The sequence below is a fragment of the Suricata suricatta genome, chromosome X (genome assembly GCF_006229205.1).
Source record: "Suricata suricatta isolate VVHF042 chromosome X, meerkat_22Aug2017_6uvM2_HiC, whole genome shotgun sequence".
Taxonomy (NCBI): Eukaryota; Metazoa; Chordata; class Mammalia; order Carnivora; family Herpestidae; genus Suricata; species Suricata suricatta.
Genome location: NC_043717.1, coordinates 52,085,619 through 52,099,566, shown reverse-complemented (window position 1 = coordinate 52,099,566; position 13,948 = coordinate 52,085,619). Strand labels below are relative to the sequence as shown.

Sequence of the window (13,948 nt, the reverse complement as noted above, 5' to 3'; positions counted from 1 at the left end):
CGGTCTCCAACAGTCACAGAAAAAAATGCTTTTACCTGGATAATATTTCCTCCAAAGGTGCCACGAAGACCCTGTTGCTTGGGGTAGTAATATTCATCATTGGAGAGATTCCACGGATCTTTCACTTCTGGCTGAGACATGTTCTGATGACAGGACATCAAACAAACCTCAGTCAGGCTACCCTTCTCATTACCTTTCTTTGTTCTTCTAAACACCCCAAATCCCTTTTCCTTTCACAGACCTGCTGTGGTTCCTCCTTAATGACTCCTGTTTTCCCTAAAAGAATTCGACTCTTCTTCAGAGAGGATTCCTTCTTACTCTCCTTGGAGGGGGAGTTAGAGGTGGCCTCTTCCTTTTCATCAGGAATTTCTAAGGATGAAACAGAAGTCACTCTGGAGATGCCATGCATGAAGACTCACCTTTCCTACAGAGACCTTTACACTTCCTAGCCAGATCACTCATCCCACCTCAGATCACTTCTAGCACTCTAACTGAACTATGCTGGAGTCTCAAAAGTATTACTTTCCAATGTTCCTACGTCATGAGTTTTCCCTAACCAAAACAGAAATACTAGGCACTAACAGCCACAACTCTGCTCTCTCAAACTGCTACCTAGAAGCTCCCAGTCTTTTTTTTTTTCAAGTAGGCTCCACACCCAATGTGAGACTTAAGTTCATGACCCTAAGATCAAGAGTCACATGCTCCAACCAACTGAGCCAACCACGTACCCAAAGAAGCTAGTCTTGGACCTTCCCAACCTTTCTGATGTCCCCCTGCCTCTTGACATTAGCAGCAAGCTGTCAATTATGGAGAAGGAACACTGGCCCCTACCAATATCATACCCAAAATGAGGTTCTCATCATTGGGATCAAGTGTCAAAACAGGAGGCTCTAATAGCCGGGGCATAGCCTGAGCATCCCAGATGATGTGGTCCTCCCAGCGTCCGTACACCAGCTCCTCATTGTCAATGGGAAAGATGGAGTACCAAGGCTTGTCATCGTCCAGGGTGGCTGCGAAACCTACTCAAAACAACAGACAAAACATTTATTCCCCTTTCAGTCATGATTCCAGCAAAGGGAAAAGGAGCAAATGGTAGTACAGTTATTCATGTGGCTACTGAAAAGGAATCTAGTGTACACAGTATATTTCACACTTTAACAGAAAGTTGCAGACAGAATGTTTGTTCCGATATTTTTTAGAAGAATCAAAATTTAGGGTCAGCTGGGGGTTCAGTCAGTTCAGCTTCCAACTTCAGCTCTGGTCATGATCTCACGGATCATGAGTTTGAGCCCTGCAACAGGCTCGCTGCTGTCAGCGCAAAGCCCACTTCAGATCCTCCATCCTCCTTTCTCTCTGCCCCTCCCCCACTCACACTCTCTCAAAAATGAATAAACATTAAAAAAAAGTCTCACTCTCTACTGACTGAGCTAACCAGGAGCCCTCCACTTCATGGTTTTTCACTTGAGTTTCCCATGTTATTAGACATTTGTACAAAGAACTTTGAATGACATAGGATATTTGTCAACTGAAAAGCACAGTACACAGCACTGTCTATAGAAATGAGCTCAACTGGGGCGCCTGGGTGGCTAGTCGGCCAAGTATCTGACTTTGGCTCGGCCTAGGTCATGATCTTGCAGTTCACAAGTTCAAGCCCTATGTCAGGCTCTCTGCTGTTTGCGCAAAGTCCACTTCAGATCCTGCCTCCGTCTCTCTGTCCCTCCCTCATGCTCTCTCAAAAATAAACATTAAAAAAAAAAAGAAATGAGCTCAACTACATACACACATAGAAGACAAAAAAACCAAAAATGAACTATACCAAAAAGTTAATAGTTGATCATCTCTGTGATTTTTGACACTGTATTCTATTTTCAAAGTTTTCTACGTCAAGCACGGAGTATCTTTTTTTGCATATTTAAGGAGAGAAAAAGCAAATTCTAGAATGATAAAGACAAAGGGCCTGGCTTTGAAAACTAAAGTAGATTATAGAGATGAAACACTGTTCTAGTTCAGAAAGATCTGTAACTTCAAAATGGTTGTCACATTTTTTTCATGAGCAACCAGAGTCCATACCCAGCCTGTTCATAGTGTAAAGATTTATTACAGACTAGAATCAGAGCTCAGATCGAAAACATTCCACCGCCCCTCAGCAGCAGAACGGAACACAGCCAGGCCCACTCAGGAGGACCGAGATGGAGGGCGGTGCGCTAGACACAGCTGGAGCAGAAACACACCTTGCTGGACATTGTAGGCCATGGCATTCCTGGTCATGCTGGAAGGCAGCCAGCCCGCCAGGCTTGCACGCTGAGGTTTTGTCCCTTTGTGTTTGACATCCTCCCCATCCCAGATGATATCATCCTCCCAATGCAGCTGTGTCACCATCAGGAAGTTTTCATCAGCCAGAAGGTCACTGCCACTGTTCTCCTCAAGTTTCCTAAAGTCCTACAGAAAGAGAGAAGGAACAACAAATCTCTGAATGGTCACGGTCACGGTCACTGGTCAAAGTTCTCACTCCAAATCCCCCGGTGACGTCGAATGTAGCATTCGAGGGGAAAAGAACCTGATGAGGGAGGAACATCTGCCTCCTCCTCCTCCTAGCCTAGCACTGCACTCACTTCACAAACTGAATCTCCACGACGGGGCCTAGCAGCCAGGGTTATATGCCGTAACACGCAAAAGGCTCAGACACCTCCATCTCCCACCAAAGACACCCACCCCAGTATCTCCCCAACTGAAAAGCAAAGTTAAGTAAAACTGACAGGGCCCTGGGCACAGATTTCTTTCTCAGGTACCAGTGTCACTTACCTCAATGATTCTACATTTTGTCACAGGTTCATGGTCCATCTTTCTCAGTTTGAAGCCATAATCAAACCCACTGCCATCTTCAGGGACGCCCAGCATATCATACCACAGTCGAGCAGGCCCATAACGCCACTCAGCCACTCTCGGTTTGGTATCTGTCACTTTATCTGTATCTCCAGTTGACTGGGAAAACTTGGACTCAACAGGAGCCATCATCGTAATCTGTAACAGAAGAGAGTAGGAGGGGAGGAGGATTTCCTGATCCCAGATGTCCTAAGGCTACAGGAAGTCCACAGTCAGGAAGGGAAGTTAGAGGAGCCATGAGGAGGATTCTTCAACAGGACTGGAGTTAGAATGTGAACAATGGAGCTGCATCCTGGCACGCTTGGCCTATCATTCAAACTCTCCTCTCCACCAGTGTGTATACCACCAACTGCCTGCCCTCGGTACTTTTCTATTGTAACAGGGAAGGGACAGCCACTGAGACTAAACTCAGGATCACTCGCTCATAACTGGCACAGGACTCTGCTGAGGTGCTATTTACAATTTAGACATAAGCTAGGGAGAACCCACTGTTCCTCTCGTAGATTCAACCCCAGGACTCTATTTTGCCTACTTCGTCATCAGAGAGACACTGCTCTGGAGGAGGTGGTGGAGCGTAGTCATAGTTCCACAAAGACTTCTGGTTGCCTTCTGCCTCTACTGAGCACTCCACCTCGTGGGTCTGCTCTTCCTGTACCAGCTCACGGTGCTTTTTCTTCCTCTTTCTCCGAGCACTCCGCCAAACAGATGGGACATTTTTCCCTGGTCCAAAAAGACGCAGGAAGCGTAACACCTAGAATGCAGAACATGCTACTATGTCAAAGACTCAATATCCCATTGGAAAACAGCAGCGTCCGGGTCTGCAAACTCTGCTGAGGGGAGGGACACCAAGGAGTGCTGAACTCAGATTTATAACATCTACCAAGAAAGCAAAGGAGTATCCCTTAATGACTTGGACTAGGTTTTAAGACGACAAGGACAATTTCTAACGTGATCTATATAAATCACATGTAGTGTCACGAATACGTACCACTTTTTTTTTTAAAAGACCTACTACAACGTCACTGAAAAAGGAAACTTGTATCTCATCCATTTGACATTCTACATCTTAACAACAGGACTCAGTATTTAGAAGAGGTCAGCAATCTGCAACGTGGGCATTCTCCACAGAAAGTACCTTCCCAGGCCGAAATTCCGGGAAAAGTTCTGTGACACTCGGCAACAGCTTGGTGGCATCATGCTGCATAATCCCGGCCAATGGTAGGGTCAGCTTTCCATCCTCACATTCTGCCTGTGTTGCTTCCTGAGGTCCCATCTCAGATTCTGAGTCAGAGGAACTACTGAAGTCCACTTTCTCTGAGGCCAAAGAGGAAGGGGCAATGATGGAGGGCAAGATGATGCCTTCTCCATCCTCAGACACTGCAACAAGGAAGAGAAACCCCTTTGGCATGTAACTGTGAGCATATCTCCTCCAAGTCAGCCAGTACCCAGTCTAGGCTTTATGCGTGGCTCAGTGGCAGGGGGCAGAGTTCCAAGCACCCAGATTACTAGAATGCAACCCAGAAAACTCACTCCACTATCTCCCACCATCCCCAACTCACCTTGTACCTGGTACCCTAGGGTTGTGATGAGAGAAAACAAACACTATTACTACATTCACTACTTTCTATACATATATTAGGTTAAAGAAACATAACCAACAGCAAAGTTAAATAACACTTTTATACCAATAAGGCCTTGTCATTTCCAGGTCGGGGACCCATAAGTTGAAGAATTTTTTTAAGCTCACAGGAGAGTAATGAAATGACGTAGCATAAAATCAGATCTATGACGTAAAGTTAACAGATGTTACTTAGCCTGCAGACTAAAAAGGAAATGGCTAAAACTCTAATAGGAGGAATTCAGGTTAACATGATCCCCAAAATACAGGAGATCAAAGACACTGCTCTTCCCCAATCCCCTAGCCTAGGACAGGGTTACTACTGTGGCAGACACAGGAAAGGTGAGATGATCACTGAAGCCCTTGCCTTTGAAATCTCTCAATCTGGTAGTTGGTGCTACATGATTATAAAGACACATTTTAGTGTGCCTTCCCCATTTAATCATTTCTTTTAAAAAGAGTCATGTAAACAGGTCATTTCCAAATACCAGTATACAGATCAGTTGCATCAGAAATTACTTGGAGAACACTCTGGAATTCCTGGGCTCTATCCTGGATCTTTGAATCAGACTCTCCAGGAAGAGAATCAGAAGTGTGTATTCTTTAAAAGGCAGCCAGATTTGAGAACCACTGACCTAAATGACTTTTTCTCCAATGACTGTGAAAATACTATTGGCAAATGTTTCAAAAGTTAACACTTCGCTTTACCACTGAAATTGTATGACTCACTTCCAGAAGTTGTATCCTTTCCTAGCAGCTGCATTTTAACAGCTCCCTACGGGTATGCCAAAAGCCTCCACCTATGAATGCAACTTGCTCTTTGGACAAAAGAAGAGAGTCTCTACTTACCACCAGTAATAGCGTCCTGGTCTTTGTCCTTCTTCATTGGTCCTGGAGGTGGAGGTGGAGGAGGCATCAACTTGCAATCAATGTCTTCACAGTCAGCGTCATAGTCATCTTCATCATAATCTAATAAAACCCAGAAGGTGAACCCCTCAACATCCAGAACGTCACACAACAGCCCTGAGTTCCTCTGTCACACAAGAAAGTAAAGCGCCACGTGAAACACTACACAGGCCCCTTAAGATCACCCAGGAGGGGCGCCTGGGTGGCTCAGTCAGTTAAGCGTCCAGCTTCGGCTCAGGTCATGATCTCACGGTTCATGGGTTCGAGCCCTGCGTTGGGCTGTGTGCTGACAGCTAGCTTACAGCCTGTAGCCTGTTCAGATTCTGTGTCTCCCTCTCTCTCTGACCCTCCCCTGCTCCTGCTGTCTCTGTCTCTCAAATATTAAAAAAAAAAAACGCACACACAGGACATGTGGCTTTCACCTTCAGAAAGAGATGATGACACGGTATCCCCAAAGGCTCTAACTTTATGTATACCTCATACAGGAATCGAGGGAGCTTCTAAGAATTGTTTAAAAACCTGTGTTCCTTTTCCTGATCAAATCCTATTTGACTTTTTATTTTCATCCTGCTCCATCTCATAATCGAATTTACCCTTCTTCCTTCTCTGCCAGTTTCCTTTAAGGCTGGACTTTTTCTCTTCTCACTTCCCAAGTCTCTGATACATTTTTTTGCCTACCTTCTGCAGTTTGTTATTCTTTTCACTGCCCTTTAGCCACTGGCATCACTCAGTACCTGATGGTGAAACTCTGCTTTTATTCCTCTATGCAAGCTCCATTCTCTTACTCCAGAATCACCCTTATCCATATTAAACCCAAATCTATAGCTCTGGTCCTGACTTAACCCTACTACATGTTCTGCTACCTAAAGAACCTTCCCATTCAGATATTCCACAGCGGTATCTCTCATCACATTGAAATAGCCTTACCTCTTTTCAACTCCCTTTCTTTTCTGTCAACACCACCTCCATCCTCAGTTTCCCTGCTTATGACTTGAGGTCTCCTGTCCTCTCCGTCAATCTCTTACCCCCCGCAACACACCTTTTCCAATCAATCATTAACAGTGGTCATTATAGCAACTTCCATTTACTGAGCTCCCATTAAGTGCCCGGTATTTGTAGCTATTTTATCTATAATCCACCCTATAACATTGGCAAAGTTGGAATTATTCTGAGATAGTGAAGTGACTTATTCAAGATCGCACAGTTTTTTTTAAAACATTTAAAAAACAATGTTTATTTTTTTTAAAGAGAAAATAAAGCTGTAAATCAATTAATTGACATCTCCCTGCTCCAGGCTCACTGCCCTGGCTCAGGGCTCTTAGGGTCTTGCCTGACTCATGGAGGGCCTCTTTAGTAGTCAGCCTGCCACTAGTGATGTGCACAATGCGTTCTGGAATCTTCTAACAACAGCACAGAGATACCCCACTATTCTGAATGATTGCACAGTGTTCTACCAATTGGATGCATTACATATCATTTATTCTCTCTCCTATTTTAGTCCCTGTTTTTTATTTAGGTTTGGTTTTTTTTTTCTTTTCTTTTTACAGAATAATGCATTGGGCAGCCTTGTACGTACACCTTGCTTGGGTGAACTCTTCCAAGTTTACCTGTAGGGTAAATGTTTAGAATGGGATCGCTGGCTCAAATACAATTTGATAGCTACTCCAAACTGGCCCCAGAAAACTTATGATTTACACTTTAAATTATGTGTATACCAGTACCAGTTCTGATACCATTTCCAGCACCAAGTATTAAATTGTAATTTCTGCCTATCTGCTGGGTAAAAAAAAAAAAAATCTCATTTTGTCATTAAAAGTTTTTTAATGTTTTATTTATTTTTGAGAGAGAGAGAAGAGAGAGAGCATGAGCAGGGGAGGGACAGAGAGAGAGGGAAACAGAGGATCCAAAGCGGGCCTTGAGGATCACGGAGCTTGATGTAAGGCTTGAACTTACAAACCATGAGATTATGACCTGAGCCAAAGTTGGACGCTTAACCGAGCTACCCAGGCTCCCATCCTTTAAAATTTCTTTTTTTTTTTTAAATGTTTTATTTATTTTTGATACAGACAGAGACAGAGCATGAGAGGGGGAGGGGCAGAGAGAGAGAGAAGGAGACACAGAACCGGAAGCAGGCTCCAGGCTCTGAGCTAGCTGTCAGCACAGAGCCCGACGCGGGGCTCGAACCCACAAACCTGAGATCTGACCTGAGCCGAAGTCGGAGGCTTAACCGACTGAGCCACCCAGGCGCCCTAAAATTTCTGACTAAAATACGGCATTTTTCATTTTTGACCATTTGGATTTCTTTTAATCTAAATTTTCATGTTATCCATTTTCCTGTAGACAGAAAAAAATTTTCTGATATGTAAAATCTGTTTATATATTAAAAAAATCAATCCTAGTTATATTCATCAAAATGTGGCAAATACTTCCTCTGCTTTATCATTTTTGAGATTGTACAGTTTTAAGTGACAAAGTTAGAATTCAAGGCTGGCTGAACAAACAAATCCTATACTCTTCCCAATGCACTTCCTCACTTACCCACTCCTACTCATGCTTTATCGGCAACTCTCAAATTTAATTCTGCTTAGCATTTCCCACAATTGTCACCCTACCCCACACCTTTACCTAGGTGTAGAGTACCTTGACATCTAGCTTGCAATAAGTCTCCAAGTTTGTCTGCCCCTTCACCCTTTCTTTTTTTTTTTAAGTTTTCATTTATTTATTTTGAGACAAACGGAGATAGCGCGACTCGGGGAGGGGCAGAGAGACAGGAGACAGAGAATCCCAAGCAGGCTCTGCACCATCAACCTGGAGCCCCATGTGGGGCTCGAACCCATGAACCCACAAGATCATGACCTGAGCAGAAACTGAGACTTGGACACTTAACTGGGTGAGCCACCAGGCACCCCTCCCCCTTTACCCTTTTTCTAATCAAAACCCCAAAACAACAGGTATCACTTCTCATTATCATTTAGGAAGGAAAGGCAATTAACATTTACAGAGCAGCTACCATGCCACTGTACCATGTAGGTGCTTTCACACCATGATACTAAACTTAAATTCCCACAAAAGACCTATTAATTAATGAGGTAGATTTTATCATCTTTCTTGCAGACAAGAAAACGGAGGGATTATTACAAATCCAAGCCTCAAGCACCGAGCAATTTTCTCAGGGTCAAACTAAATATGAAGCTGGGGGTTGAACCTAGCATTCTGACTTAAAAGTCCATTTTCTTTCTTTTCAACTTTATCTATATCTACTTATTTAGAAAGAGAGAGAGAGAGAGAGAGAGAGAGAGAGAGAGAGAGAGAGAGAGAGAAAACGAGAATGATCTGGGGAGGGGCAGAGAGAGAGGGAGACAGAATTCAAAGAGGCTCCAGGCTCCGAGGTGGCAGCACAGAGCCTGACGCTGGGCTTGACCCCCCCAAGCAGTGAGATCATGACCTGAGCCAAAGTCAGACGCTTAATTGACTGAGCCACCAGGTGCCACCATTTTCTTTTTATTATATACCGCCCTGCCCCTTACTCTACCAATCTATGTTGGTTTACAGTCCTTTATGGCATCAAATCCCAAGGCAGGCATACATGAAGGTGCTGTCAAATTGCTCTATCCTCGATTCTTGCTATCTAGCAGTATGTTTTCCACTCCTTTCAAAGTTCATTTATTTATTTTTGCTAATACACCCAATGTGGGGCTCCAACTCACATCAAGAATCACATGCTCCATGGACTGAGCCAGCCAGGTACCCCTCACTCCTTCCAAGAAAACCTGCTGGCCAATTCCCCCCATACTAGTCACTTATTTCTATCTCCAAACCTTTAAGACAAACCATTTTGCCAAACCAAAATGCCCTGCTGCTTCCTCCCCATGAAACCCCGTCTTTCAAAATGTTGCTCAAAATTCACCTCCACGACATCTCTTCTAATGACATCCATTGACTTCCAACTATTTCAAAGAAGCATCCTTGTACATCAAGCCACGTGCAGCGGCCAATGTCAGAGGAGGAGGAAGCTAAGGGCATAGATGAAGGCACCTTCATTGGACAAGAAAACTTGGAAACGAGCATCCCAGAGTACTGAGACTATCAAATGCAGCATCCTCCTTTTCCAGGGGGTCAGCTCATAAAACCCAACAAAGAATGCCCACGCATCCTCTCCTATAACGTCCCTAACCAAGACAACAAACCCAAACCTGAAAAGTTACAAGAATCCCTAAAAGTCAGAGCCACTACCACCTCCCCCTTAGTCTAAGTAAGGGCGCTCAAAAATAATAGTTATGATATTTGTCTTAGAAAACGTCAACCTCTCAAAATGAAATACAATATTCTGTATAGAAATATGAGCTTGTAGCTGGCTTATATCTTGTTATTATGAACAATTATGCTTTGTACTTGTTTATGCCATCTTCCGCAAATGATAATAATATCCCTGATAGTAAGACCTGTACCTTCTATTTTTCTGGGTTACCTCTTGTGTATGTAGTACAGTTAATTCTCTTTATGTTATATAAGCAATTATATAAGCAGCATTCAAACCCATTAACTGGTCCTGAAATCAATTCAAAGAGGTAAATAATGAGCAACTTCACACAAAATGTCAAGCAGTGAGAGGTAGTTTAAGTCAGGGGAAACAATGAATTACATTGCAAAAAATTAGAAGTAAAAAAAAAAAGGGAACTATGATCACTAGTTCTAGGTCCCAGACCACAGAAGGAAGCTCAAAGTCAGAAAATGGATTTTATTATCTTCATACCATACTGTCAGTTTACAGCCCATAACAGGTGCCCGATAAGTGCCTAATGACCTGAGTTGCTAAACTGGTCAAGGTCTGCCACCAGCTAACTTACAGAACTTTTACTAAAGTCCCATATCTTATTAAAGTGAAAGCCCGGGGCGCCCGGGTGGCTCAGTCGGTTGAGCATCCGGCTTTGGCTCAGGTCATGATCTCACGGCTCGTGGGTTCGAGCCCCGCGTCGGGCTCTGTGCTGACAGCTAGCTCTGAGCCTGGAGCCTGCTTCAGATTCTGTGTCTCCCTCACTCTCTGCACCTCCCCTGTTCGCACTGTCTTTCTCTGTCTCTCAAAAATAAATAAAAACATTAAAAATAATCTTAAAAAAATATAAAGTCAAAGCATTCACCAAGAATTTGGGAATAACCAGAATGAGGAATAAAAGCCTGAATATAACACTGCCTGAGAACGCAAAAAGACAACAGCTACATGGAATTGATCTGAAAAGAAGCAAAGGATGGAGAGCAGGAACAATGGCAGAAAGCATACACAGAAACACAAGGAACTACACAGCAAGAAAGTGACCTGGGATGCTCTACTGATGACACTAAAGAAATCACCTGAGTGGCAAAGAGGCTGCAAGCTCCCCATTGTCTGCTGGTATCTTCGGCTTTCATCTTCTGCTACCTCATTGATGTCTGAATAGTCCACAGCATCTTCCGTACTCCTGATCCATCCTATAAATAAAAAGGGGGTGGTGAACAGGTGTACCTCAACGAAGAGCAAGTAAGTCTCAGTCCCTTAGATAATTCCCATTGAAAAGTGTATATACAGTATGTGAGTAGCCTCCTCTGCCACCTTACTCCCCACTTACACCCACACTCACCTTCATCATTTACCAGGACACCATCAGTCCCAGTCAATTCTTCATTTGCTGTGAGTTCAGTGATCAGGCTGCCAAGACCCAAAGCCCCCAAACCTGCCAAGTGCTTCTTACATTCCTGTAAAAGGGACAGCAACAGAGTCGAAGATAACTAAACCTAAGCTTCCCACACAAAGCTTATTGTGGTCCCTGCGGCCCAGGACAAAGCTATAAATCCATATTAAATACAACTACAGGGTGCTAACGATGAGCATCACATTCAAGAACTGTAAAGTGTATCTTCTAGTAAGCTCCACATTGATCAGATCTTTATGAACATATTCTGTACAATTTCATCACCATACTTATTGATTTAAGAAAAGATTAATCAAAGAACCATCAAGACTCAACAAATGGAAAAGTAGTTCTCTGATTCAAGGTGAAAGCAAATCACTGGATTGGAGAAGGGAAGACAACTTTTTTTTTTTTTAACCACCTTGTGTGTGTCTGCGTGTGTGGCAGAAGAATACTGATCAGTGTTTTCTCCTTGAGAAAATGAACCGAAATCAAAGTAGAGAAGGTTCATTTCGGCACAGGAAACAATTCCATGAATGTGAGCACGGCAAACTACCTAAGAAGCTCCCTGCGCCAGAAGAGGTCTGCCCCAAATAGTCTCAACATTCACTGTCCGAAAACCTGAGGATTAAACTATATGATCTGTTGCAGGTTTGGTCCAATTCTCTGGTTCTAGAACCATGTCAGGTGAACGATGTCAGAAATGTAGTTTCAAAAATCTCCAAGGTTCTCATAGCAACAGTTTAAAAACAATGTCACGGGGCACCTGGGTGGCTCAGTGGGTTAAGCGGCCGACTTCGGCTCAGGTCATGATCTCACAGTTCGTGGGTTGAGCCCTGCATCAGACTCTGTGCTGACCATTTGCTCAGAGCCTGGAGCCTGCTTCTGGTTCTGTGTCTTCCTCTCTCTCTGACCGTCCCCAGCTCATGCTCTGTCTCCCTCTCTTGCAAAAATAAATAAACGTTAAAAATTTTTTAAATAAAAAAAATAAAAACAATGTCACTAGTTATGGTGTTTTTCCTGCTGCCTTGTTAGGATGAATGTTATCCCCAGGTACCCACATCAGCGCCCCTGACCTATGAGGGCTGTCCTACCGTTCTCTCTCCTCCCTGCCCTCACCCAGAACCGAGCCTCCTCACTCTATGCACACTCTAATATGACAGTACCAGCTTGTTTCCTCTCCTCTTAGGTTAACTGCGCCGTCTCACAGACACTCTACTCTAAGCACCCTCTACTGTCCGCCATCTACCTGCTCTCCTTAACTGCACCACCCCCAAACCTAGCCCCAAGCCCAAGCCCTCACATCATCCAAGACGCTCTCCCCCTCCAGCTGCCCGGCTCCGTTGATGTTGCCAAAAAGGAAACCGGTTAAAGAAAATGGGCCTCCTCCCGCCGAATCGTCATCGCTGTCTGTATCAGACATGATGGCGTTCGTGGTGTCACCAGCCGCTGCGGGGAGCAGCGAAGGCCAGCCAGGTCCCATAGACCGGAAACAAAAATATTAGTGGCCCAAAAGTTACTCGACCCAACCAGGTCCGACCGGAAGCGGAACGATGAGGAGGGAGGGAACCGGAAAGACCGGCCGTCCTACGAAAAAAGAGGATTTGTTTCACTACTTTACTAACGGCTTTTGATTCGACAGTACACGATCAGGAAGTTACATATCCCGAAAGCGGTTGGTCAAAGGAACCGTTGGGTCCCGCCCCTTCCGCTTGTCGGCACGGGACCAGTCTCAGTGCCTTGGAGTGCTATGGCTCTTCCTCCAATCAGAGGGAACTGCCTCGGTCGCAAGGCACGTCCGGGTAAAGCGCGGGTGCCCACGACAGGGTACACGGATGTAGAGGTTAAAGTAGTCTTCTGTGTTCCGCTTCGCTGTTTCGTGTCAAGGAGAAACTGACCGTGAATTGCACTGTGCCAGAAGTACCTCTGTACGTTAGTTGGTTTGAATTGACATTTCCCCATGAAGTAGAGTCCTCCCCCAGCCCCGTTTTATTTCGAGAAATGTGACAATGAAAGAGGAGTAAAATGAACTGCCGACCCCCTACCTAGATGCATAATTCTTAACATTTTTACCAGGTTGTTTTTTAAATTTCCGAACCATTTGAAAGTAGGTTACAAATATGGGATTCCCCGGCCCTAAAAAAATAGACATTTTAACTTAACTACAAAACCATTATCGCATCTTTAAAAATTAACATTAACACTTAACATATAGTTCATATTTATATTTCCACAATTGTCCTAATTGGAGCATTTTACACTTCCTTCGAGGATCTGCTTTGGGTTCCCCCACTAAATATGGTAATTTCCCTTCAGTCTTAATCCAGAAAACACTAGCCTTTTCTTTGTGTTGCATGGCACTACATTTTTTTTAAGAATCCAAGCAAATTGTCTCGAAAATATTCCGTTTTCTGAATTCGTCGTTTCTTCAAACTGATTTAGGTTAAATATTTTGCTGGCCATCAGAAGGCACAAACAGTTATCCCAATATTGATGATGCTATATTTGAGCTGACAGCTCAGAACCTGGAGTGTGCTTCTGATTTTGTGTCTCTCTCTGCCCCTTCCCTGCTTGCACTCTCTGTCACTCAAAAATAAATGAAACATAAAAAATATTTTCTAAAAAATTTACTTAGATCGTTTTCTTTCCTCTGTGGGTTTCTGTTTGTATTCAACTTTAGGATTTGCTTTTATTATCATTTTCTATATAATTTAATTTTTAAAATACGTAAATTTTGACATGGTTCAAAGTCTATGTAACTATATAACTATGTATGTAAAAACTATGTATGTGGGGCGCCTGAGTGGCTCAGTCTGTTAAGCCACTGACTTCAGCTCAGGTGATCATCTCAAGGTTTGTTGAGTTCAAGCCCCCC

The 13,948-nt window shown here is 43.7% G+C and overlaps 1 protein-coding gene across 5 annotated transcripts in view; it reads right to left on the bottom strand.

The window, feature by feature from the left end:
- The window catches only part of TAF1 (TATA-box binding protein associated factor 1), an 85,396-nt gene extending 72,789 nt beyond the window's left edge, over window positions 1–12,607 (bottom strand). For 4 of the 5 annotated variants that reach the window (XM_029929872.1, XM_029929871.1, XM_029929873.1 and 1 more), the window contains exons 1-11: window positions 12,377–12,607; window positions 11,023–11,137; window positions 10,757–10,873; window positions 5,351–5,470; window positions 4,019–4,260; window positions 3,416–3,634; window positions 2,803–3,021; window positions 2,232–2,439; window positions 843–1,019; window positions 242–369; window positions 36–143 (exon numbers count right to left, since the gene is read on the bottom strand). In XM_029929872.1, the coding sequence (XP_029785732.1) occupies window positions 36–143; window positions 242–369; window positions 843–1,019; window positions 2,232–2,439; window positions 2,803–3,021; window positions 3,416–3,634; window positions 4,019–4,260; window positions 5,351–5,470; window positions 10,757–10,873; window positions 11,023–11,137; window positions 12,377–12,556 (1,833 nt within the window). In that variant the 5' untranslated portion in view covers window positions 12,557–12,607. The remainder of the gene's footprint in view (window positions 1–35; window positions 144–241; window positions 370–842; window positions 1,020–2,231; window positions 2,440–2,802; window positions 3,022–3,415; window positions 3,635–4,018; window positions 4,261–5,350; window positions 5,471–10,756; window positions 10,874–11,022; window positions 11,138–12,376) is intronic. The other variant, XM_029929874.1, reaches the window with a different exon arrangement.
- Between the last annotated feature and the right edge of the window lie 1,341 nt (window positions 12,608–13,948).